The 22,754-nt window shown below is 46.9% G+C and overlaps 1 protein-coding gene across 2 annotated transcripts in view; it reads right to left on the bottom strand.

Annotated features, from left to right (window-relative positions):
* Positions 1 to 22,754, bottom strand: part of Ascc2 (activating signal cointegrator 1 complex subunit 2) — a 45,354-nt gene that overhangs the window by 9,115 nt on the left and 13,485 nt on the right. For both annotated transcript variants that reach the window (XM_005366139.3, XM_026788746.1), the window contains 10 exons: positions 19,105 to 19,172; positions 16,994 to 17,104; positions 15,880 to 15,992; positions 10,934 to 11,008; positions 9,198 to 9,305; positions 8,925 to 8,993; positions 8,650 to 8,724; positions 7,246 to 7,432; positions 4,922 to 5,136; positions 3,784 to 3,903 (listed from right to left, as the gene is read on the bottom strand). In XM_005366139.3, coding sequence (XP_005366196.1) covers positions 3,784 to 3,903; positions 4,922 to 5,136; positions 7,246 to 7,432; positions 8,650 to 8,724; positions 8,925 to 8,993; positions 9,198 to 9,305; positions 10,934 to 11,008; positions 15,880 to 15,992; positions 16,994 to 17,104; positions 19,105 to 19,172 — 1,141 coding nt within the window. The remainder of the gene's footprint in view (positions 1 to 3,783; positions 3,904 to 4,921; positions 5,137 to 7,245; positions 7,433 to 8,649; positions 8,725 to 8,924; positions 8,994 to 9,197; positions 9,306 to 10,933; positions 11,009 to 15,879; positions 15,993 to 16,993; positions 17,105 to 19,104; positions 19,173 to 22,754) is intronic.

Raw genomic sequence — 22,754 nt, 5'->3', positions numbered from 1 at the left:
GGGGAGATAAACCCAGCTTTAAGGTGGCAGAGACAAGAGGATTTCTGTGAGTTTCAGGCCAGCCTGGTTTACACAGTGAGTTAGTTCCAGGCCAGCCAGGGTAACACAGTGAGCCCCTATCTCAAAATCAAAGCCAACAAAAACCTCCTTGGTTCCTGCTTGAGGTATTCACTTCTCAGGGGTGAGCCGAGAATCAAATGAGAGGACGTGTAAAGCTGAGCATAGGGTGCACGGCTCGACCCCGAATGCTTAGGACACGGGAGCAGGATGACAATGAGCTCAGGTCATCTTTGGCTGCTTAGTGAGTCTGAGGCTAGGCTCCATCTCAAACAGAAGACAACAACAAAATAAAACAAACAACAACAACAAAACTAAAGGAAAAGAAGATATAAAAGATACAGACATGGACCACCATTTGCTGAACTCAACAAAATGAATTCAGTTTCTTCTGTCAGTCTTACATGCTAATGTACGCTGTGATTCTCTAAGAAGCAGACAAAACACACAGACATATCTGGCCACAGAACCTTTGTTGAGGGGAACTCTTGTTATCTTCCAGAGTTCTACAGGGCAGTCCAAAGGAGTTAGAAGGGCACATGTTGTGTACATAGGTACTTGATCAACCAAAGCTACCCTCTAGTCTACTCTAGTAGCCCGCCTGCCTGCCTGCCTGCCTGCTTGCCTGCTTGCCTGCCTTCCTTCCTTCCCTCCCTCCCTCCCTCCCTCTCTTCATTGCTTATTTTGAAACAGGATCTCCTGATATAGCCCAGGTTGGCAGCAAGCTCTAAAACCTCCCATGTGCTGGGACTGTGTGAGCCAGGCCCAGCTCAGACTCAAGTTCAGATTGCTCCACTTCTGTGCTCCACATTAGAACCCCAAAGTCTGGCCCAGTCTGTTCATGACACATGAGAAAAATATGGAAGCTTCTGGGCCTGCTTTGTTCTTCTCTAAAAAAGAGATGGGGCTGGGTAGTGGCACAATGGTAGTGTACAAGGCCCTGGGTTCAGACCCTAGCATCACCAAAAAAACAAAACAAACAAAATTAAACAAAAGATAAAAGAGAGGCAAGAATATTTTGTCTGGACTCCCTTGGGCATTATGGTTTCTAGTACCCAAAAATCAAATAGCTGAAGCCCTTCACAGACCTCTAGGGACCCCCTAAGCCAGGATCCCAGAAGATATCTTGTGCTTGATTCCAAATAAAAACCAACCACAGGGTAACCAAGCCCCACCTCTGCCCTCTGTAACTCTGTGTGTAAGAGAACAGACCAGACTCTACTTGTTACCAAAGCTGCCAAGCATGTTCATCAGATTCAATGCATATGTACACAGGTGTGATTTGCTTTGTGCTACTTAATTCTCCACCTGCTACCCGAAGGCAGGGCCCTCGCCCTTCCACCTTGCCCTGACTAGGCAGGTGCCCCTGCTGAACTCCTGGTGCACCTGATTATTTGATGATCTGTCTTTCCCACGGTCTCTGCCCTTTGTGGGCAAAGCCAAGGCACTCTGCTCACCTTGTTTTCCTGGTGCCTCGCATAGGATCTCACGCTAGTAAAGCACTTAATAAATATTTGCTGAGTGGATAAATACTGAACCATGAATGAAGGCTTTACCTCTTTACAATCCTTGCCCCTGGGCTGCCCAGAGTGGGATTCGTAAACACTGGTCATTCTGTCTCTGCTGGCAGGCAGAGTGCCACAGAATTAGGACACCTGGCTGCTTCAGCTCTTCTGATGACTCTGACAGCTGAAAGCAGCTCACTGGCAAATGCTCATAGGTGACCTCCAATTGGGTGGGGATGTGGAGTGACCTAGCTGAACCTACAGATGAAAGCCAAGGGGAACCCTGTGTCCAGAGATGCTAAGCTCTGTAGAGGGTCCTACCAGTCAGGCTCCCACACCTTCTGCTGGCCTGGGGGACCCTGTGTGGCTCTTCCCTCCAGCAGCCACCAACAGGAACAACAGCTCTGCCTGGGATCAGGGGTCTCACAATTGGACTGATGAAGCAGTGTGCCAGGATTTCTGGTGCAATCAGCCAGATGGCTTCAGAGTTGCCCTGTGCCTGCTGAGCCCTCAGTCAGCAAGCCTCTGGCAGCACACAGCCCCAGGTGGAGGGCAGCCCTGGACTCGAACTGAAAAAGCAACTGTGTTACTGCACGGGACTCTTACCAGAACACAGCTCCAAGACTAATAGTCTCCTTCCTTTCTAGAATCTCTTGTCCCCACTATTATGATGGGGACAGCACAGGCTGCACTTGAACAGAGTCCCTGGATTTCCAGGTTCTATGACTCAACATGACTACAGAACTTTGAAGCAGATTAACCCCCCATTCTTTACCTGGCTGTCATTGTTATGCCACCACCACTGACTTCAGTTTCTTCCCAGAGGAAGCCATTCCAGAGCCCAATATTTAATTTTTATTTATTTGTGACACAGGGTCTCACTTAGATTAGATTGGAACTCACTGTTGAAAAAAAAAATCCTCTCAGGTTCCTGAGTGTGGGAATTAGAGGCTTGAGCTACCATGCCCAGCTTGGGTGACCTCTATAAAACATAAATGCTCATGAGTTCATGGGACCTTTACTACCACTCACACTGGTCTTGGAGCCACTGTTGCTTTTGCTCACTCAGCTTGGGAAGTTTCCTCCCTGCTCTGCTGAGCCACCCCTAAACATCCTTCAGTTCTCTGTCACTTTCTTAGGGACCAGGAGGCTGCCCACTATTGTGCTTGTCTGAGGATGAGCTGAGGAGTGCACATTTCACACGGTGTAGGCAGTGTCTGCTTTACTTCCCACTACAGCTCTGGTACTAAACTAACCCAAGGCAATAAGCACCAGGCAAGCATTTATTGAATGAATGAATAGGCCATGGATGGATTACAACGCTGAAAAAGTAGGAAGAAGATAAACTAAAAATGAAAAAAAGAATGAATGAAATTAAAACAGAATTCTTTCATCTTTGGAAAAAACTTATGTGACTTAATTTTGTTTTATCACAGCCTAGAGAAAAATCAGGTCAAAAACTGGCTTCTAGGAAGCACTGTCTAGCTCTACACCCACAGAATCAACATACACACATCAAAAGACATACTAGAAGGGACAAGGGGACAGATGTGGCTCTCTGGCCTTCTACCACTTACAAGGAGGTATCTATCACTAGCAGTCACCCCGCACACAAAGCTGGACTTACAGCACACTGTTAAAGAACCTGCTCTTGTAGGATGACAGTGTATAAGGCCAGGATTCAGAGGGACCCCTGAGGGGATGGAGAGATGGCTCAGCAGTTAAGAACACTAGTTGCTCTTAAGAGGACCCAGGTTTGGTTCCCAGCACCCACATGGCAGCTCACAATTGTCTGTAAGTCCAGTTCCACAGGGTGCCTCTATGGATACGTTCCATGGCCATCAGGCACGCATACGGTGCACACACATACATAGAGACAAAGTATTCATACACATAAAATAAAAATAAATTAAAAAGTGGAGGGGTGGAACTCTCTGAGGGGAAAATCCATGGCTGGTTCTATCAAGAAGGGCCTTTGCTGGTGGTGGCACATGCCTTTAATCCCAGCACTCAGGAGGCAGAGGCAGGTGGATCTGTGAGTTCGAGGCCAGCCTGGTCTACAGAGTGAGTTCCAGGACAGCTAGGACTGTTTCATGGAGAAATCCTGTCTTGAAAACAAACAAACAAAACAACAACAAAAAACAACCCAAAAAACAAAGGGCTTTTCTTTCTTGCCACCCTCCAGAACTGGAACACAGACCCCATGTCCTGCCATACTCACCTCCTGCCCTTGTGCACCCGGCTCAGGTCCACTGAGTCCCTGCTGAACACATCAAACTCGTCGTTTTGGAAGACGTTGTGACGAGATGTCAGCAGGGGTGTGGGGTCCGGCTTCACCTGTCTGGGGGCCACAGCACAGAAATCAACTGAAAGGGCCTTGCTGGCTGATGTCGACTGTCCTAAGCCACACTGTGTTCTTCCCATCATACTGTTCACTCCACCCCAAAATTCTAGCCTAGGACATAAGTTCTTTAATGGGGAGCCTTTAATTAGACTTTGCTTAACCTGGCTCCTGTCAAGGGCCCAAAGCCACACCTCACCCTCATTTCCTGTGTGCCATGCATACCAGTTTTCTATTTCTTCAAAGCTCTATCCCTCATTTAAATGTCCACAATGGCCCTATAAGCCAGGGAGTTATATGTCACTCAGCTTCTGTTTTGGGCTGGGGGCGGGGGATGGAGGGCAGCTGCATTTGCTTTGGATGCTAGGAATGCACGGTACACAGCTAAGCCCATGCTCTACCGCTGACTCTACTCTCAGCTCCTAGTCCACCTCCTGTGTCTCAGCACTGCCATCTATAACATGGAACACAAACAGGCTGAGGGATGTGGCCAAAGGCACAAGGCTAACTTCATTCATTCATTTGGCAAACATCATTTGTTCATGGAAGAAGCATCCACATGTACCCTTGTTCTTGCTGTCCCCTGAAGCTTTCGGGATAGCAGTGCACCAAAACCATGAGCTTCAGTGCGGAGAAAGGGAGTAGCTTTGGCTATCGTAACTCTGAAACTGGGAATATGCTAACAATGAGGCAGATCCGGAGCTGGAGTGTGTGTGAGAGAGAGAGAGAGAGAGAAAGAGAGAGAGAGAGAGAGAGAGAGAGAGAGAGAGAGAGAGAGAGAACACCCTTTGCCACACTGCTAGTCTCCAGCAGTCTTCCTATAAGGTCTCAGGGACAGCCAGCTGTGCTGAGAACCTTACAGGCCCCAAGCTTGCTTTCTTTAGAAAGGGCACTAGTTCAAACTGCAGAAAACACTGCTGTGAAAAAGGAGCAAATGTATCCTTCAGTCTAGGGGAGGAGCGAGAGGCAAGGAAAGGGGACCCTGCCTTGAGGACCTCTCTCCATCTACCTCGCTCACCTTTTCAGGCTGCGGTCCAGCTGGCTGAGTTCTGGGGCCAGCCGGTCCTCCAGGATGTTGTTGATCACCTGCTCTGAATCATAGCTGTAGTGCTCCAGGCACGCCAGGATGAAGCCCTCCCCGAGGTCTGGCAGCAGGTCTTTCACTTGGGAGATGAGGGAGTCTAGCTGCACACCACACACGGTCGGGCCCAGGGCAGCTGCTGCACCCTTGCACTGCAATGGAAGCCAGAGCGATGGCGGAAAGACTAAGCAGCCCCCACGAAAGGGTAAGAGTCTCCAAACAACACTACATTCGTCAGCAGGGGCCCTGGCCTTGCCCCTCCTAGTTGTAGGGCTTTTGCCAAATGACTTAAATTTGAGCCTCTATTTTCTTCCTTTGTGAAAAGAGTGGCTCTATGACTTCCTAGGTGAGTTACCCTTGGCCTGTGTGATTTGGGGGCACTGTACATCCTCTCTCTGAACGGTTCCCTCCTTATGAAATGGACACTATCATTGGTCTCATGGGGCTATTTCAGATGGTTCAATGAAGGGATGCACATTACCCATAGAGCAGAGTACTGGTGTGCAGAAGGTCTCCACAGTCACGTGTTAGTGATCTAGATCCTGCCCAACTCTACCAAGGTGACTGCCTTTGAAGGACCACAGCAACTACCAGTGAGACTATGTGGAGATGTTCCCTTACGTCACATTGCTTTCAGTAAGGAGATGCCATTTCACATACTGCCCAATGTGGCCTCACTTTTCAAAAAATTTTTATTTTATTTATTTATATTTCTGTATGAGTGCTCTGCGCGCCAGAAGAGGGCATCAGATCCTATTACAGGTGGTTGTGAGCAGCCATGTGGGTGTTGGGAATTGAACTCTGGTCCTCTGGAAGAATAGCTCAGTGCTCTTAACTGCTGAGCCATCTCTGCAGCCCCCGTGGCTTCATTTTATAATGCTTTCTAAGGAGATGATCAAATAAAAACAATAAAGGGCTAGAGATACAGCTTAGTGGAGGAATGCTTGTGTGGCACCAGCACTAGAGCATCATGTTGATGATAAAGACCTCCATGGCTCCGAGAAGCCGCCAAACAGGGAAGAAAGAATCATGGGGTTTAACAGGAAGAACAGTAGCATTTGCTAATTGGGCACTGAGGATCAACCAGAATCAAGAGAGTTCCATATAGCAGCCCTAGGAACCCCAACAACATCATGGAAGCAGGCACCACACCTATCTCTATACACAGAGGAGCAACTACACTGAACACAAGAGATCTGCCATACACCGTTTGATGGAGGAAGGCCATTGGTTAATTAAATAAAGAAGCTGCTTGCCCTGATAGGTTAGAACGTAGGGGGAGGAGTGAACGGAGCAGAATGCTGGGCGGAAGAGGAAGTGAGGTCAGACTCCACAGCTCTCCTCTCAGAGAGACACGAGATACTCCACTCTAGCGGGCAGAGGCGAGAGCTCTGCTCTCTGAGGCACACGCGATGAAGCTCCGACCCAGGATGGACGTAGGCTAGAATCTTCCCGGTAAGCGCACCTTGGGGCGCGACACATATGATAAGAAATGGGCTAGTCCAGGTGTGAGAGTTAGCCTAGAAGACACTAGATAGAAATGGGACAAGCAGTGATTAAAAGAATACAGTGTCCGTGTAATTATTTCGGGTAAAGCTAGCCGGAGGCGGCCGGGGTTCTGGGGATGCAGCCCCGCCGCACCTCCTATTACTACAACCGTTGGCAAACAGTAGGTCAGGTTACCACTGAGCAGCCTGACCTGAGAGGAGGCACTGGGTCCAGGACTTAAGTCCCAGCTTGTTCAGTGGAGCCCTGTGATCCCTGGGAGGTGGGTCTGGACCCACGCTCAGCTGCCAGCAAAGGAACTCCACCTTACCCAGCGTGGGGAGGGGCTGGAGAAGGAGTCCACAAGTAAAAGCTTCACCTCATTTTATAGAGGAAAACAGGGCTGGGCATGGTAGTTCACACCTGTAATCCCAGCAGTTGGAGGTAAAGACAGGAGGACTGCTGTGAGTTCAAGGCTAGCCTGGACCATTGAGCATTTTATTACCTTGTTTCAAAATGAGAGAGAGAGAGAGAGAAAAGAGAGAGAGAGGGGATAGAGAGAGGAGAGGAGAGGCACCAAGTTTAAGAGTTTAAGGGCTGTGTTCTCTTCTATCCCCAGGGTACTACAGCAGCCCCAGTGCTGGAAGCTACCAATTCCAATGGACTCTTTTCCCTGAAACAGAAACAAGGGCACTTGGCCACTTGCCTATTTCTCAAGAGGTGGCTAGGAAGGCTAGGGAACCAGGGACCAGGGGCAGGAACTCCCAGATACACACCTCCTCATCCTCCTCTGAGTTCTCCAGCTGTGATGGCCTTTCACTGACTGGCTTCACTGCTGTCGTGACTCCATTATTAGGATCCTTGGCCTGCGATGGCTCTTTAGTGTCCTTGATTTTCTGTCTGTCCACCCCTTCCCATGCACTTTCCACAGCCTGTAGGATGTAGGTAGTCCGGGTCTCATCCCTATGAGGCAGTGTTAAGGGCTCTCTCGCTCAGGAACCACCTCCCCAGCTCTGGGTAGCATGACTTTGCAGTCCCTGTCCAGCATCTGACCATGAGGCTTTGCCAGGGCCTGCTGGCCTGCCTGGTGGGTGCCATGTGGAACAGCGTGCTAGAGAGAATACTGCCACACAGGCCTCGAACTCTCGCACCGCTGCTCAGCAGAGCAGCTCAGGGCAGAAGGGCTGGGGATTACCACCAGTGTCCAGACTTTTAGATCATCCCACAGCTACTTTTGCTCGGATATTCAGGAGGGCCAACAGTACTTTCACTGGACTTTCTGTCCACCAAGCTGAGGGTATTCTGAAAAGGGCAAAGGCCAACTGGAGGTCCCTGAGTCAGGACTGAACTCAGCAACAAAATGGCCCAAAGGGCAGCTCTTTCCTAGTCCTTATTTCTCTCTGCCACTCTGGGCACTGGGCTAGAAATCGGAGTTGCCCCCACACCCTCACTCTTCCAAATCCTCATGACCCATGCAGGGAGGCCTGTAACAGCGATCCCAGTTTCTGGTGGTCCCAGGCCAGCATTCTCTCCCAGAGCCAAGTAGAGCCTTTCCAGAGTAGTAACAGCCCATGTCATTCTGCTTCCCAACTCCCCACTCTCCAGCATCTGACACACATAGCCCAAACTTCTTCATGGGTATCACACAAGGGTCCTGAATGTTGGTCAATCCCAGCTCACTTGCCCAGACAGTCCAGCCCACTGCCTTACAGACATTTGAAGGCTCCTCAAAGGTCCAGTTCTTTTTGTCCTCCCAACCCCTGGAAACATGACTGTCCTTAACCTAAGCCTGGACCAGGGCATCTACTATTTGTTCTATTTCTGGCTTGGGCATTTTCCTCTGGTGCCCACCCTGAGCTCTGCTATGTGAGGTATAGTCCGCCTCCTCCTCGGGTGACACTTCCTAGCGGACTTTACCTGTCCTCATCTCCTACAATGGGCTTCAAGGTTTCTAGAGTACAATTTACACACAGACCAGAGCCTCAGAACACACCTAGAGAGAGCAGGCTCTCCCTTGCCCCAAGCATCAGAGCGGTTGTTACTTCTAGAAAAAGAGGAACTAGGGCCTTTGTTAGACTTCGTGATTTGAGTATTCTAGGGGTTGCCTTTTGCCCCTCTGGGTCCCAGAACGCCATGTCTGACCTAGTCAGGCCTTGGCCCAGTGAGCTGTAGTAGGATACAAGGCTGAGGAAGCCTGCTGTAGTAGGCTGATGTCTTCAGCTACAGGGAAGAATGAGTCATAGTCCCGGAGGAATCTGCGGGGCAGAGCACAGGAAGGCGGGTCAGGGCTGGAGCCATAGGAACATGTGCTCCAGAAGGTCACCTCATGTCTGCTACCAACCACAGGCTCCAGTACCTCTGCTCCATGTAAGTATGTAAGCTGTGTAAGCTTCATGGGACTGGAGAGAGAGACACGGGCCTGTCCCAGAGCTGGTATCCGCTCAGCCCCACTCACCGCTTTTCCTGCAGCACGGAGCTGAAGATCTGGAGGAATTCTTCAATGAAGCCTTGAATGTTGTCATTGCTAGGACAGGACACGAGGGAAGATGAGCTCATGCAATGCACGATGATCTGAGGCCCCTTGGATGCTCACCCTACCCCTCTGCAGTCTCTGGCCAGTTGGAGAAACGCATTTTTCTGGGTTTCCCATTATGTCTGGCAGAGAGGAAGAAAGAGGGGAGGAGTGATGAGAAACACCTGCCATGTGTAGCGTTTCCGTGGAGCTCACCTGCTCTCTAGAATGGGAAGGAGGCAGATCCGGTTCAGGATGATGTGAAACACCTCCATCAGCTTTTTCTTGGAGTGGGAGAATCTCTGCCACATGTCACCTAGTAGCCTTCAGAGAGAAGTGAAGTAGACTTAAAAGATGAGAGAAACCATGGGAACTTCCCCACAACTGAGGTAATCCTAAAGGCCACTGATGGGAGCAGCTGAGAAACGGCTATAAATACTGGGTAGCCAGCTGGCTCCAGACCACTTCTCAGTTAAAGAGAGGGTAGGAGCAGCAAGGTCAATTACCAAGAACTTAAAACAACAGCTGAGCTTACATGCAGGGCCCAGACATAATCTGCTAAGATCTGGGGGACACGGAATTAATGGATTTAGTGGCCAAGAAGGACTCTTAGACAATCCTCATAAGGTGGCCTGTAGCAAGACAGTGTACAATTAATATTTACATCTCTGCTTGTGCTAGCTTACAGAATGCCAAGCCCCAAATGGTACATCTATATTAAACCCCCTTATCCCAAGATCAAGAATCACTGCAGAAGGTTTGGAAAGATCGTAAGAGCCAGAGGCTGTGGGTGACTACAAGAAAACAGTGTTTTCTGGACACAGCAGGACAGTTGCACATATAAACTCACAGCAATTATGACAAAATGAGCAAGCCACATGCCAACTCAAACCAGAGCAAATCCCATATGCAGGGGGAGGTGGAGCATAAAGTCCCACCCCTAGCTGAGGCACTATTGGCAACTGACAGCTATCAGGAGAGAGAGTCAGTTTTCTTTAAAGGTGTGAGTGACCCCAGGTAGGTTGAACACACCATGGTGGAAGGTCACATATCCAAGAGCACAGATTTGACCTGATATGTGAAGAAAAAAAATAAAGAAAAGAAAAAAAGGAGAGAGAAAATAAAGTTGGGTAGGTGGGGGGTGAATCACGGATAAGTTGGTGGAGGGGTGAATATGGTCAAAATATATTGTAGGAAATTCTCAAAGAGCTAAATAAAAATTAAGAAAAAATAAAGCAAGTAAATGATAAATCTCTACTTGCCAAAGTATTTCTCTTTAAGTCCTCACAAAGCATATATATATGTATGTATATGTGTATATGTATATGTGTATATATATATATATATATATATATATGTATTTTAGATCTTTGCCAGGTGGTAGTGATACGCCCATCTTTAATCCCAGCACGTGAAAGGCAGAGGCAGGCGATCTCTGTGAGTTTGAGGACAGCCTCGTCTACAAAGTAAATTCCAGGACATCTAGGGCTACAAAAAGAAACCCTGTCTTGAACCCTGCTCTCCCCCCCCCACCAACAAAACAAAACCAAAACCAATCTTCTCCCCCCCCACCAACAAACCAAAACCAAAACCAATCTTTAAGGTTTTAGAGTGTAGCTCAGTGGAAGAACATGTGCCAAGGGTTCAATCCTCAGTACACAAGATAAAAAATAAAATAAAAACCTTAGAGTTAAAAAAAAATAACAAAAATAACAAAGCTGGGCTAGAAGACCACCAAGTCCAGGACTAGGAGACCACACACCCACGGTCCTTGGTTTCCCACTCTGCCCTAGTAGTGAGGATGCCATAGCCTGTGTTTAGGCTCCCCTTCCCACACAGCCTGTGTTTAGGCTCCCCTTCCCACACAGCCTGTGTTTAGGCTCCCCTTCCCACACAGCCTGTGTTTAGGCTCCCCTTCCCACACAACATTCGTAGTTTTGTCCCTGCCTCACTTGCTGTCTTCAAGCCTCCTCTTCTTAATTGCAGACTCCATTTCAGGGATTGCCGTCTCATAAAAGGAAGCTAGTCTGCAGAAGCAAACACAGGCAAAGGCCAGATTAATTCATAAATACCAGAGCAGAAAGGTTCATTTCTTTCTCCCATAAATCCATGTGGGTGTTCTTGTGTGTGTGGAAGCCACAGGCTAACTTCAGTGTTAGTCTCAGGAAAGCAGTCCTGATGCTCACCAATTAGGTTAGGCTGACTTGTCAGAAGGCCAGGATCTTCCTGTCTCTACCTCTCCAGCACCTCACATTTTTACAAGGGTTCTGAAGAGATCAAACTCAGGGCCTTACTTTGCTGTACTGAGTCAACTCCCTGCTCCCATCCCATCCTATACCAACTTTCTGGGAGCTACCCAGGGGCTTTCCTGAGCCTACCCCAGAATGATGTACTGTATTGCCCCATTATGGAAAATAACCATAGCTGTATCTAACAAAGGGACCAGAGGGCTACAAGGACTCCCTGGGATTATGAAACAGAGAGATTACCTTTCTTCTTGCTCAAAATATGCCAGCCCTAAGAGTCTTGAAATCACAGTTACCAACAATCTTTCTCACTTGGGTTCTAAGATAATGAAGTTTTAGTTTCTTGCATGACTTGGAATCTCTATAAATTGTTTACATGTGACAATGTTAACACAATGTGCTTATTCAGAACAGGCTAAATGTGCTCAGGACTCAAATGTATCATATACTCCATATTTATTTTATGAACTAAGCCAGTTGGTTTAACTATAATTCTTGTTTTAAAAATGATTTATTTTAATTATGTGTGTGTGTCTGTCTGTCAGTTGGTAGTGGACATGAGTACAGATACCCACAGAGGTCAGAGGAAGGTGCCATTCCTTGCAGCTGGAATTACGATGGCTGTGAGCTGCCTGATATGAGTGCTGGGACTTATCAGCCCATTTTCTACAGCTCTTAATAAAAAGTTAAAAGCTAGATGTGGTGGTCTATGCTTGTAATTTTAGCATTTGGGAAGCTGAGGCAGGAGGATCACAAGTTGGAAGCCAGCCTGGACTATACAGCAAGACCCTGTTTCAATAGCAAAACAATAAAAAAAATTATAAACACACAGAATCGGAGAGATGGCTATGTGGTTAAGAACACTTGTTGCTCTTCCAGAGGACCTGGGTTTGGTTCCTAGCACCCACTTAGTGACTCACAACCATTTGTAACTCCAGTTCCAGGGGATCTGTATGCCTTCTTCTGAACTCCACGGGCATCAGGCATGGACATGCTGCACACGCACGCATGCAGGCAAAACATTCATACACATAAATAAGATCTGAATTTTTCTCAAAATATTATACATTACATACATTATGAGTTTCAGTACAGTTACATATGATTATACTTCCGGCTACTTGGGAGGCTGAAGCAGGAAGATGGCTTGAGCCTAGACATTTGAGATTAGTATGGGTGAGCAAGCCCGGGAGGCAGCTATCCTTTTCCTCCTGCATCTCTTCCTCGCCCTGTCCTTCTCAAACTCTGAAGCATTCCAGGACTCATTGTGTACTACTTGGCTATACTCAACCATGGAGTCTTTCTTCCGGGGGCCAGATTCACTGAGCACAGAACATGCTGCCCTGATAACTGACAGAGCAGCTGTTGTTTTTCTAGGGTGTAATTCTTCCTCCAAACATCTTGCTTCCCCGAATCAGAGAGGCACTTACGTGCCCAGGGTAGTGCTGAGTGGTGCTTGCAGGTGCTCTGAAGCATGTGCCCATCCTCTGGCTGGCTTCTGCAATGTCTGTCTCACTGCAGCACTGCACGTGGCAGAGAACAGTCAAGCCAAAAGGAACAGGCCCTGCTAGACACGGCATCAGCAGAGGCCAGAGAGGGCAGTTAGGTCCAAGCTGATTCAACACTTGCCAGGCTGTGTTGTTAGTGGGTAAACTGGAACAACTCCCATGGAAGGTGATTTGGCAAGAAAAGTGAGAATTAAAGATGCACATACCATCTGTCCCAGCATTTCTACTTCTAGGACTTAATCCTCAAATATGCTTGCAAAGGTACAAAGTGATGTGGATACAATGTCATTTATTTTGAAATAGCAAATAACTAAAAAAAAAGTCACACACACACACACACACACACACACACACACACACACACACAAAATCTGTCTCTGGTGTCCAGTATGCCAGATGCACAGTGCTGCCCAGTCATACTGGAGGCACTGAGCATTTTCCCCAGCCCCAGTTTTCAATTTTTAAAAAGGGGGTGGGGTTGAGAGCATAGTAGAGTGGTAGAGTCCCTACTAAACATTTATTAAGCCCTAGGTTCCATTTTCATCACTGCTAAAGCAAAGGGAGGGGAATGTAAAATGTGCATATTTTCCTATACTGCATATCTCTGGAAAATTCCACCCAAACTATGACAGTGTTGACGTGTGAGGGAAAGAACTCTAAAGGGGGAGGGAGACAGTTCGTCATAGAGTTTACATTTTTCTAAAGTTTTGTGTGTGTGTGACATATGTGAGGGTGCCCACAGAGGCCAGAAGACCTGGAGCTGGTGCTACAGGCAGTTGTTGACTCAGACTGGGTGCTGGGAAATGAACTCTGTCCTTCAGAAGAAAGGCCCCCTCTTACCTGCTAAGCCATCTCCAGCCCTATTTTGCACTTTTTGAGTTCTGTCAAAGTGAAAGCACTACCAACACATGACCCAAGAGCAGAAGCTGCACACTAGATGACGAGAGGGCCAAAGGAAAGAGCTCTGTGGGTCAGAGTGACCCCTACCCAGGAGCCCTGCGAACGGGGGGAGGGGGCTGTGTATATGTTGGTGTAGCTAGCAAAGGATTTCCTAGCTTGCAGTACAGGCTGGAACAAGCTGGCCAGCTGCAGGCTAAACATGAGTCAAAGGCAGAGTCACTTCCAAAGTGCAACCCTTCTGCGTACTCCAAGATGGGTGGGAACTCTTCTGCTTCCACCGCCTCTTGTAGGGAAAAATCTGCTCTTCCAAAGCTTCCTCCCTCAGAGGCCATCTGTGCTTACTGGGGGAGATGCTTGGACAAAATGAGAAAAATGCTTAAAGTAAATGAAAACAGGCAGAACGAAAATGCTGAGAGCAATGTAACTCCTAAGAGTGGTTTCAGATTCTGGCTTTCCATCTTTTCTACATTTCCACATGCTCTTTTATCATAATGAAACACCTTCCTCCCTTAAATGGACAGCCACAGTCCTAACCCAAGACCTTTCTTCCCTAGAGAATACTGGTCAGCATTTTATTCTAATAATCCCAGGGAAGCTGATCAAATGTCTGCCTCTCACAAGCAGAGAAGACCAAGGAGGAGTCAGAGGACCAGCTGCCATCTCTGGCACGTGTCAGAGCTGGATAAATGTTTTGTTGAACAGGTGAGTAAATGACAGAATGGACGGATAGATGGGTGGGCAAATGGAGTTGGGCAGCTCCCAGAAGCTGCTGCAAATGGTTGAGAGAGATGCCTGGCAAGAGCAACAGCTACAGGCCACTGGGAAAGGCAATGAGCAGGCTGCTGGTCCTTTCACACCAGTCTGGGAATGCCCAAGTCCATGTTCCCCACCTTCTCACTGCACAGAAAGATCTCATGATGCCAAGTGGGCAGAGTCTCCCTCCTGGAAGTTCCTCTGAGCTCTCTCCATCTCAGCGCAGTCTTTGTAATGGGCTCTCCAGTGGTTTCCACTACCTACAGAATGAAGGCCCACTCCTGCCAGGGTTTCACCACACTTCACACTCTGGCAAACAGGGGACCCCTCATTTTTTATTACCAACTCCTTTTCCTGTCATTTTTTTAATTTTATTTTTTCTATCTATCTATCTATCTATCTATCTATCTATCTATCTATCTATCTATCTATCTATTCATCTTGAGACAGGGTTTCTTTTTTGGAGGGGGGTTCGAGACAGGGTTTCTTTGTAACTTTGGAGTCACTCCTGAAACTCTCTGTAGACCAGGCTGGCCTTGAATTCACAGAGATCCACCTGCTTCTGCCTCCCGAGTGCTGGGATTAAAGGCATGCGCCACCACTGCCTTGCTGAGACAGGGTCTCTTTATGTAGCCTTGGAGGTCCTAGAACTCTCTAAGTAGACCAGGCTGACACTGAACCCACAGAGATCTGCTGGCCTCTGCCTCCCAAGTTCTGGGACTAAAAGCAGGCACCTGGCAGTTAGTCTGGATTTTTTGTATATTTCACATCTGCGTCAACACCCTTCCTGTCACCATGACCGTTCCGTCTAGAACATTCTTATCCCTTTTCTTAGATTCTGAGACCAGATCTATGTTGACTAGGCTAGCCTCAAATCCTGGGGCTTGAGTGATCCTCCTGCCTTAGCCTCCTGAGGAGCTGAGATGGAAAGTGTGCCAGGCTTCTTGCTCAGTATTCAAGGCTGTTTTGAGGAGTCTTCTCCTACATATCCCTGCAGCAAAGAAAGACCACCTCTGCTGCTTCCTCATCACGTCAGTCCTCACTGGCTGTCACTCTGTGCTCCATGATAGGGCAGACTGAAAACTGTCATCTTCTTGCTGTTTTCTCTCTCCCTTGTCTTATTCTTAGACAAGATTAGGAGGGCTCCTCTCAGCAATAGTTTTACCTGTGTTTCTCATTATGTGTCCCCAGACTAGAAGATGGACTGGTATATTCTTTATCTTTTAATGATTTATTAAATTTATGTGCATTGGTGTTTTGCCTGCATGTATGCCTGTGTGAGGGTGTCAGATCCCCAGGAGCTGGAGTTACAGACAGTTGTGAGTTGTCATATGGGTGCTGGGAACTGAACCCAGGTTCCCCATTATAACAACCAGTGCTCTTAACTGCCAGGCCCTGGACTAGTTAGTATACTCTAAGGAACAGTCAATATGTGTTTGAGTGATGCATGGACCGGAGCCCCTACTTTAGCACGCAGAAGTCCCAATGTACCTGTAACAAAAGTCATGTTTCTGGAAGGTCTGGCAGGCCAAAGGGAAGATGTCCAGAAAGGCCCAGAGTGTGGTGCAGGTGTCACATAGGTAGAGAACAATGTCCTTTAATTCCTGTTGTCAAGAGAAGACACAGTATTATTTTCAAGCTCCAAGACAGCTCTGCAGAGTGCAGAGTCCCCAGCAGGCAGGAAGTTGCTTGAGAGGAGAAACAGGGAAGTGGAGGCCCCAGAGACAGCCTGAATGGTCCATCTCTAGGAGGGCAACCTGGGCCACGTAGTCATCCTGTCTCATAGTTTGCCATTGCACTCAATGATGGCTAACGTCACCTATAATTCTGATAGTCTCTCTTCTATGCTGCAGGAAAATGAACACTGAATCTGAACACTGTGCCGAGAGAAACCATCCAGCCTGGGGAGACAGGAGCAGCAAGCCCACCCCTTGCTCACATTTTGAAGAGGGTACACAGAACACAGGGTGTTTGCTCATCTGTTCTGCTTAGTCTCATGCCATCCTGAAGAAGCAAGCTGGGTGGCTTTTCAAGTTACAGATAAAGAAACTGAGGCTCAGAGTGCTAAGATGATTTGTTCCCATGGCTCCTGGCACGTACTCTTCTGAAGCACTTGCTCAACAGATATTTCCCCACCAGATGGCAAATGCCAAGAAGGTAGCTCACAGCTGCCACATCCCAGCTGTCTGTAGTGCTTAGCACAGCACTAAGGTCCTGTGAAGTGTACTTTCTGTATGTCACTCTCATTAAAGTTCTAACGCCATGAGATGGGTACCATGTCTGCTTCTGCTTTATCCCCCAGACTCAGCATAGTCTCTTGGGATATACTCACTGAATCGATGACTGGCTCAAGAAGTGGGCCCACAGAGCAAAACTACCTGAGGGTGGACCCAGTTCTCAAGTCCTAGTACTTTTCTGATACTCCACAAAACCTTCTTTAAAGCTTAACCCACAGGGCAGGTAGAAATACAGATTATATCAAAAAAAGAGGTCAAAGGCAGGGAGGAAACCACTGTGCCCGGCAGCATTAGCGATCATCTCAGCTCCAGGGTAACCAGGCTTAAGGGTTCTAGCCCAAAGAAGCTGGGCCCAGGAACAAACGTACCAAGAGAGGCATGTCACTAGGAGTCAACCGACCCTTCTCTCCGAGTTTCTGGGGTGTGGTGCTGCTCCCATCCCCTTGCAAGCCACAGTGCTGGAGGATATTGCTGAAGACCTAAGAAAGGCAAAAAGGGCTCTCTTTCATATCCTGAACAAGCACCTAGGATCCCCAACCCACAACTAGGAGCAGGTAACCCAAGAACTGCCTTGGAACCTCGGGACAGACCATCCAATGGGATGGTGAATAGGATTAAATACAAACCATGTAGGGTTGATGGTGTGGCTCAGTGACAGCGTGCAGGCCAAGTAAGACTCTGGTTCCAAGCTAGGTGAGGTAATGTACACCTTTAATCCCAGCTCTCAGAAGGCAGAGATAGGTGAATCTCTTTGAATTCAAAGCCAACCAGGTCTACATAGTTAGTTCTAGGCTAGCCAAGGTTACAGTGAGATCGGTCTCAAAAACAGAACTCTGAGTTTCCATCTTTAGTAAGCACACATACAACATGCATATAAAATATAAAGTCCCAAGAATCCCGCATCTATGACTTGACTGGACAGACTCAACAAAATATGATAATACCTGAGAAATACCTTCAGCAACATTTAAGAAATGTTTAGACTCCTTTGTAGATGACAGCGTATAGGGTGATTTTATATATGTGTGTACGTGTTGTTTTGAAAAGGGTCTCATGCAGGCCTTTGATCTCATTATGCAGATAAGGATGAAGATCTAGAACCCCTAATCCTCCTGTCTCTACTTCCCAAGTGCAGGGATTACAGATGTGAGCCATCACATTCAGTGATCACCAGAGCTTTATTAACAAAAGACAAATTAACAGAATTGAAAATGAACCTGTTATAAAATCAAGTAAGAATGAATTGGTAGTACTGTCTTTCTTCCTTCTTAATCTGTGTGTGTGTGTGTGTGTGTGTGTGTGTGTGTGTGTGTGTGTGTGTGTACATGTGCATAAAAGTCAGGGGACAATTGTGGGAGCTCATTGTCTCCTTATACCATGTGGGTTCTGGGAATCAAAATCAGGTCCTCAGGCTTGGTGGCAGGCACCTTTACCTACTAAACCATCCTTCTGGGAAATATTATCTTTGTTTTTGCAATTAAATTTTTATTTTTGTTTTTTTGAGACAGGGTCTCACTTTATAGCCATGGCTGGCCTGGAACTTACTATGTAGACCAGGCTGGCTTCCAATTCACAGGAATCCTCCTGCCTCTGCCTCCTCAGTGCTGATATATTATTGCTAAACAGGCTACCATATAACTATTCCAAAAGTTACTTAAAACAAATGCATGTGTAAGGATCTCTTTATGGTGGGGTTACGGAAGAATAATATTCTCTATGACTGTTTACTTTTTGTACATTTTTTTTGAGACTGGGTCTTACTATAACTTAGGCCTTGAACTTAGCTGCCAAGAGCTGGAATTACAGACATGAGGTACCATGCCCAGCTCCTTTCAGCTTTTTAATATTCCTCATATTTTCTTTTTTAAAATTATATATTTTTATTTTATGTACATTGATGTTTTACTTGCATGTACATACAGACAGTTATAAGCTGCCATGTGGGTGCTGGGAATTGAACTCAGGACCTCTGGAAGAACAGCCAATGCTCTTAACTGCTGAGCCATCTCTCCAGCCCCATTCCTCATATCTTTACAGTACACGTTATTCTTTCAGGAAATGGTTTTTTAAAGCTTCATAGTTCCTATTTGAGAAATGCAGGCCTCTGAAAGGAGTAAAGTTACTTTTGGAGATATATGGCTGCTGGAAAATAAAAAAATGCAAACCAAATCCTTTTGTATAAGTGAAATCTTTAGATTTCAGTCTTGTTCAAGAAGGGCAAAGGGTGAATTACAAGACTTGTAGTCGAGAACAGGACAAAGAGGAAATCTGGGAGACGAGTTCTCTTTCTCCCTCCTCCTCTTCCCCCCCTTCTCCCCTCTCTCTCCTGCTGGGGATGGAATCTGCTGGGCCTTTGCACTCTACCCCTGTGCCACACTTCAAGATGTGTCTGGAAAAGGAATGGAAAGCAAACATTTCCTCAGGTTTTTGAAGAAAAGTCCAACTTACTCTCTCCCAGGCGGGGTAAGAGAGATGGTACCTGAAGTATGGTGGGAACGGTTTCATCCAGGTCATTATAATAACTTGGCTGCTGGATAAATATGTTTCCTAAAGAGAAGGGAAGGGAAGAAATGGGGAGAGGTCAGGAGGATGGGGACACATTAAATTGATTATAGGCATGCTGTGACCTTTCTCCCATTCCTTAGGTCTGTCTGAATCGAGAATAATGAGTATTGTCTCAGGCCCAGCTGGCACTGAGCTTGGTCCTCACTGAGAACCCTCTCCAGGGTTGAGAAAGGAAGTTATTCAGTACAATTTAACTTTTCAAGTACCTCTGAATTACATAAAACAAAGAGTAGCCCTGGTCAAACCAGCTAGTCCTGATGTCCCCAGGGAGTGACCAAACTGAACTGGGACTTGCATTATCCAGGAAAATTGGGAATTATAATTCCTTTATTCAATAAACCTACAATAGCTCAGGATTCTTGCCAAGCCACACCTCAAAAGTATGAGCAGATGCCAGGGAGAAATGTCTGGAAGTTTTTACTTTTGAAGGTGCTACCATCTCAATCCACCCTCCTGCAAACAGGAGGTGGGAGCAATGCACAGAGACAGACTTGGCACACATCTGTAGTTGTTCTGTCCAGATGGAGCCCATTGCCGATGTTTACGGCTTTCCACCTGCTGCTTCACGGGCGTGCTGACAGCACATGGTAGCTGTGGGGGAGGAAGACAGGAAGAACCATAGCTGGGGACATGAAGATGAGAAGTACCAATGCCCTGAAAAGACTAAGATAGAATTTTTGCCTCTCAGGCTCGTAGGCAGCTTTGAGACCCCTACTTCTGTGGAGGTCTGGTTTTTATGCAAGTGCCAGACAATGCTTTGATTTTAGTATTGTTTGAGAAGGCCAAAGGGTGAGTTCAAAGGGGTACATGGCCAAGAGTAGGACAGAGGAACTATCTGGGGAGAAACAGGTTTTTTTCTCTCCTCTCTCTGTTTCTCTCCTGCACAGTATATGAGGGCCAGAGCATACAGTACGGATAATTCTGTAGCCTTAGTCCAATTCCAGGATACCTAAGCAGGAAGGAAATCAATTGCCAGTTGAGTCTGATGAGTAAGCAAATAGCTAGGCTTTTCATCAGCACCATTTAGGATAGATAGTATTTACTCCAAAAAAGCTGAGTTTTTCTAGCACAGCCTCCTTAGCTCAGGGCTCCTGCCTCCATTAGGTGCTGACCGAGTAATCTATGAAGGTGTGTCTGGATCATCTACACCCTCCTCCTCCACAGACAAGGAAAGTCTGAGCCAGCCCCTCCACAACCTTTGCTCCTGCTAGTTCCTCTTGCCCCGATCCTCCAGGGCAAGCCTTAACTTCTATGACACACAAAGCCCTGAGAAATCTAGTCCCTGTTGGCATTCTAGGCCAACTTGCTTCCATTCCCTGCAATAGAAACATCCCTTGAACCATCCTCATCCTCAGACAACAGACCGTCTCTTCCTTCTGCCTGGAATGATCTCCCGAGCTCACCCCACCGTAAGACATGTATCACCTCCTCAGGTAGTTCTCTGACATAGGCACTCTCTGGGCCATGGCATATTCCTCTTGCCACCCTGACCACCCTGACCACCCAGAACATTTCCTCACTGCTTGCCAGAAAAATAGAGATTTTATTTTTTTTATAAGCAACAAGTAACCCCAATTTCATATTTTTTTCCTTTGGTATTTTTGAGACAAGGTTTCTTTGCAACAGTCCTGGCTGTCCTGAAACTCTCTTTGTAGACCAGACTGGTCTCAAAATAAGAGATCTACCCACCTTGTCTCCTGAGTGATGGGATTAAAGGCATGCACTACTAAGCCCGGAAAGATAACTCAAATTTCATAATCTATCCTTGGGGTCTTCAGAGTCTCTTTTCTTTATCAGATTCCAATGGTGGCGCAGGCCTTTAATCCCAGCCCTTGGGAGGCACAAGCAGGTAGATCTTCTGTGAGTTCGAGGTCAGCCTGGTGTACAGAGCGAATTCCAGGACAGGCTCCAAAGTTACACAGGAAACCCTGTCTCAAAAAACAAAACAAAAAAAACCAACACCAAACAAAAGACTCACAAAGCTCCTAAAAAACAAAATCAAATCAGGCCCAGAGAGATGGTTCAACAGTCAGCAGTTAAGAGTGCTTGCTGCTCTTGCAGAGGATTCAGGTTCAGTCCCCAGGACCAGATGTCCTTTTCAGGCCTCCATGGGTGTCAGGCACACACAGAGTGTACATATATATGTGGAGCAAAACATCTATACATATAAAATAAAAATAAATACATCTTGGGACTGGAGAGATGGCTCAGCAGTTATGAGAACTGGTTGCTCTTGCAGAGGACCTGGGTTATTCTCAGGACACACATGGCGGCTCACAGCCACTTACAACCCCAGTGCTAGGAGGTCCAATGCCTTCTTCTAGCCTTTGCAGACACTGCATGCACATGAGCACACATGCATGTAGGCAGAGCACCACACATATAAAAAATAAATAAAAGTCAAAAATTGCTTATTATCTTAAGATAAACTAATTGATCTTAAAAAAAAAAAAACTACTACAAAGGTAAGGACTAAGCAGTGGCATCCTCTGAGCTCCTCTTCCCAGACAGGCCTGTGGTGAGCAGGAGACACTGCCACACAGATCATCAACGACCACATTTTCTCCCGATGTACAACAGAGCTCAAGAGAAACCAACTGATGAGTCCTGCTTCCGAAAGCTAATAGCTGATACCCAATGCCAACCTTGTCAGTTTATTAAGAAGGCTCCAGCATTTGGGAAGCAGAAGCAGGAGGCTGTCTTCAAGGCCAGCCTGGGCTATGTATCAACTTCCAGGTTGATCTGGGCTAGAGAGTAAGAAACATCCCAAAAAACAAAAGAAAAGAGCCGGGCAGTGGTGGCACACGCCTTTAACCCCAGCACTTGGGAGGCAGAGGCAGGTGGATCTCTGTGAGTCCGAGGCAGCCTGGTCTATAAGAGCTAGTTCCAGGACAGGCTCCAAAGCTACAGAGAAACCCTGTCTTGAAAAACCAACCAACCAAACCTAACAACCAACCAAACAAACAAAATAAAGGTATTACCATGCTGGCTAGTTTTATGTCAACTAGACACAAACTAGGGTAATTTGGGAAGTAAGAATCTCAATTAAGAAAATGCCACCACAAGACTGGCCTGTAGCCAAGCTTGTGGGACATTTTCTTAATTGAGATTGATGCAGTTCAGGCAATTGTAGGTGGTACTACACGCAGGCAGGTGGTCCTGGATGGTATAAGAAAGCAGGCTGAGCAAGCCATGGAGAGTGAGCCAGTAGGCCACATTCCTTCATGGCTTCTTCTTCCATTTCTAACTTGAGTTTCTGCCCTGACTTTTTCAATGATGCTCTGTAATATGGAACTGTAAGCTGAACAAACCCTTTTCTCCCCAGCTCACTTTTGGTCATGGTGATTATCACAGCAACAGAGATCTGGCAAGATGGCTCAGCAAGCAAATGTACCCTTCACCGTGATTATGACCTCAGTTTAAGTTGGATCTCCAGGATCCACTTAGTAGATGGAGAGAACCTACTCCCACATGAAGGAAAATTTTGAAATGTAATTTAAAAATTCAAACAAAAAGAAAATTCTCAAAATCTATGAAATTCATCTTTCATCTGAGTCATCTCTC

The sequence above is a fragment of the Microtus ochrogaster genome, unplaced genomic scaffold, assembly GCF_000317375.1.
Source record: "Microtus ochrogaster isolate Prairie Vole_2 unplaced genomic scaffold, MicOch1.0 UNK6, whole genome shotgun sequence".
NCBI classification, from domain to species: domain Eukaryota; kingdom Metazoa; phylum Chordata; class Mammalia; order Rodentia; family Cricetidae; genus Microtus; species Microtus ochrogaster.
This window is presented reverse-complemented; position numbering and strand designations above follow the sequence as displayed.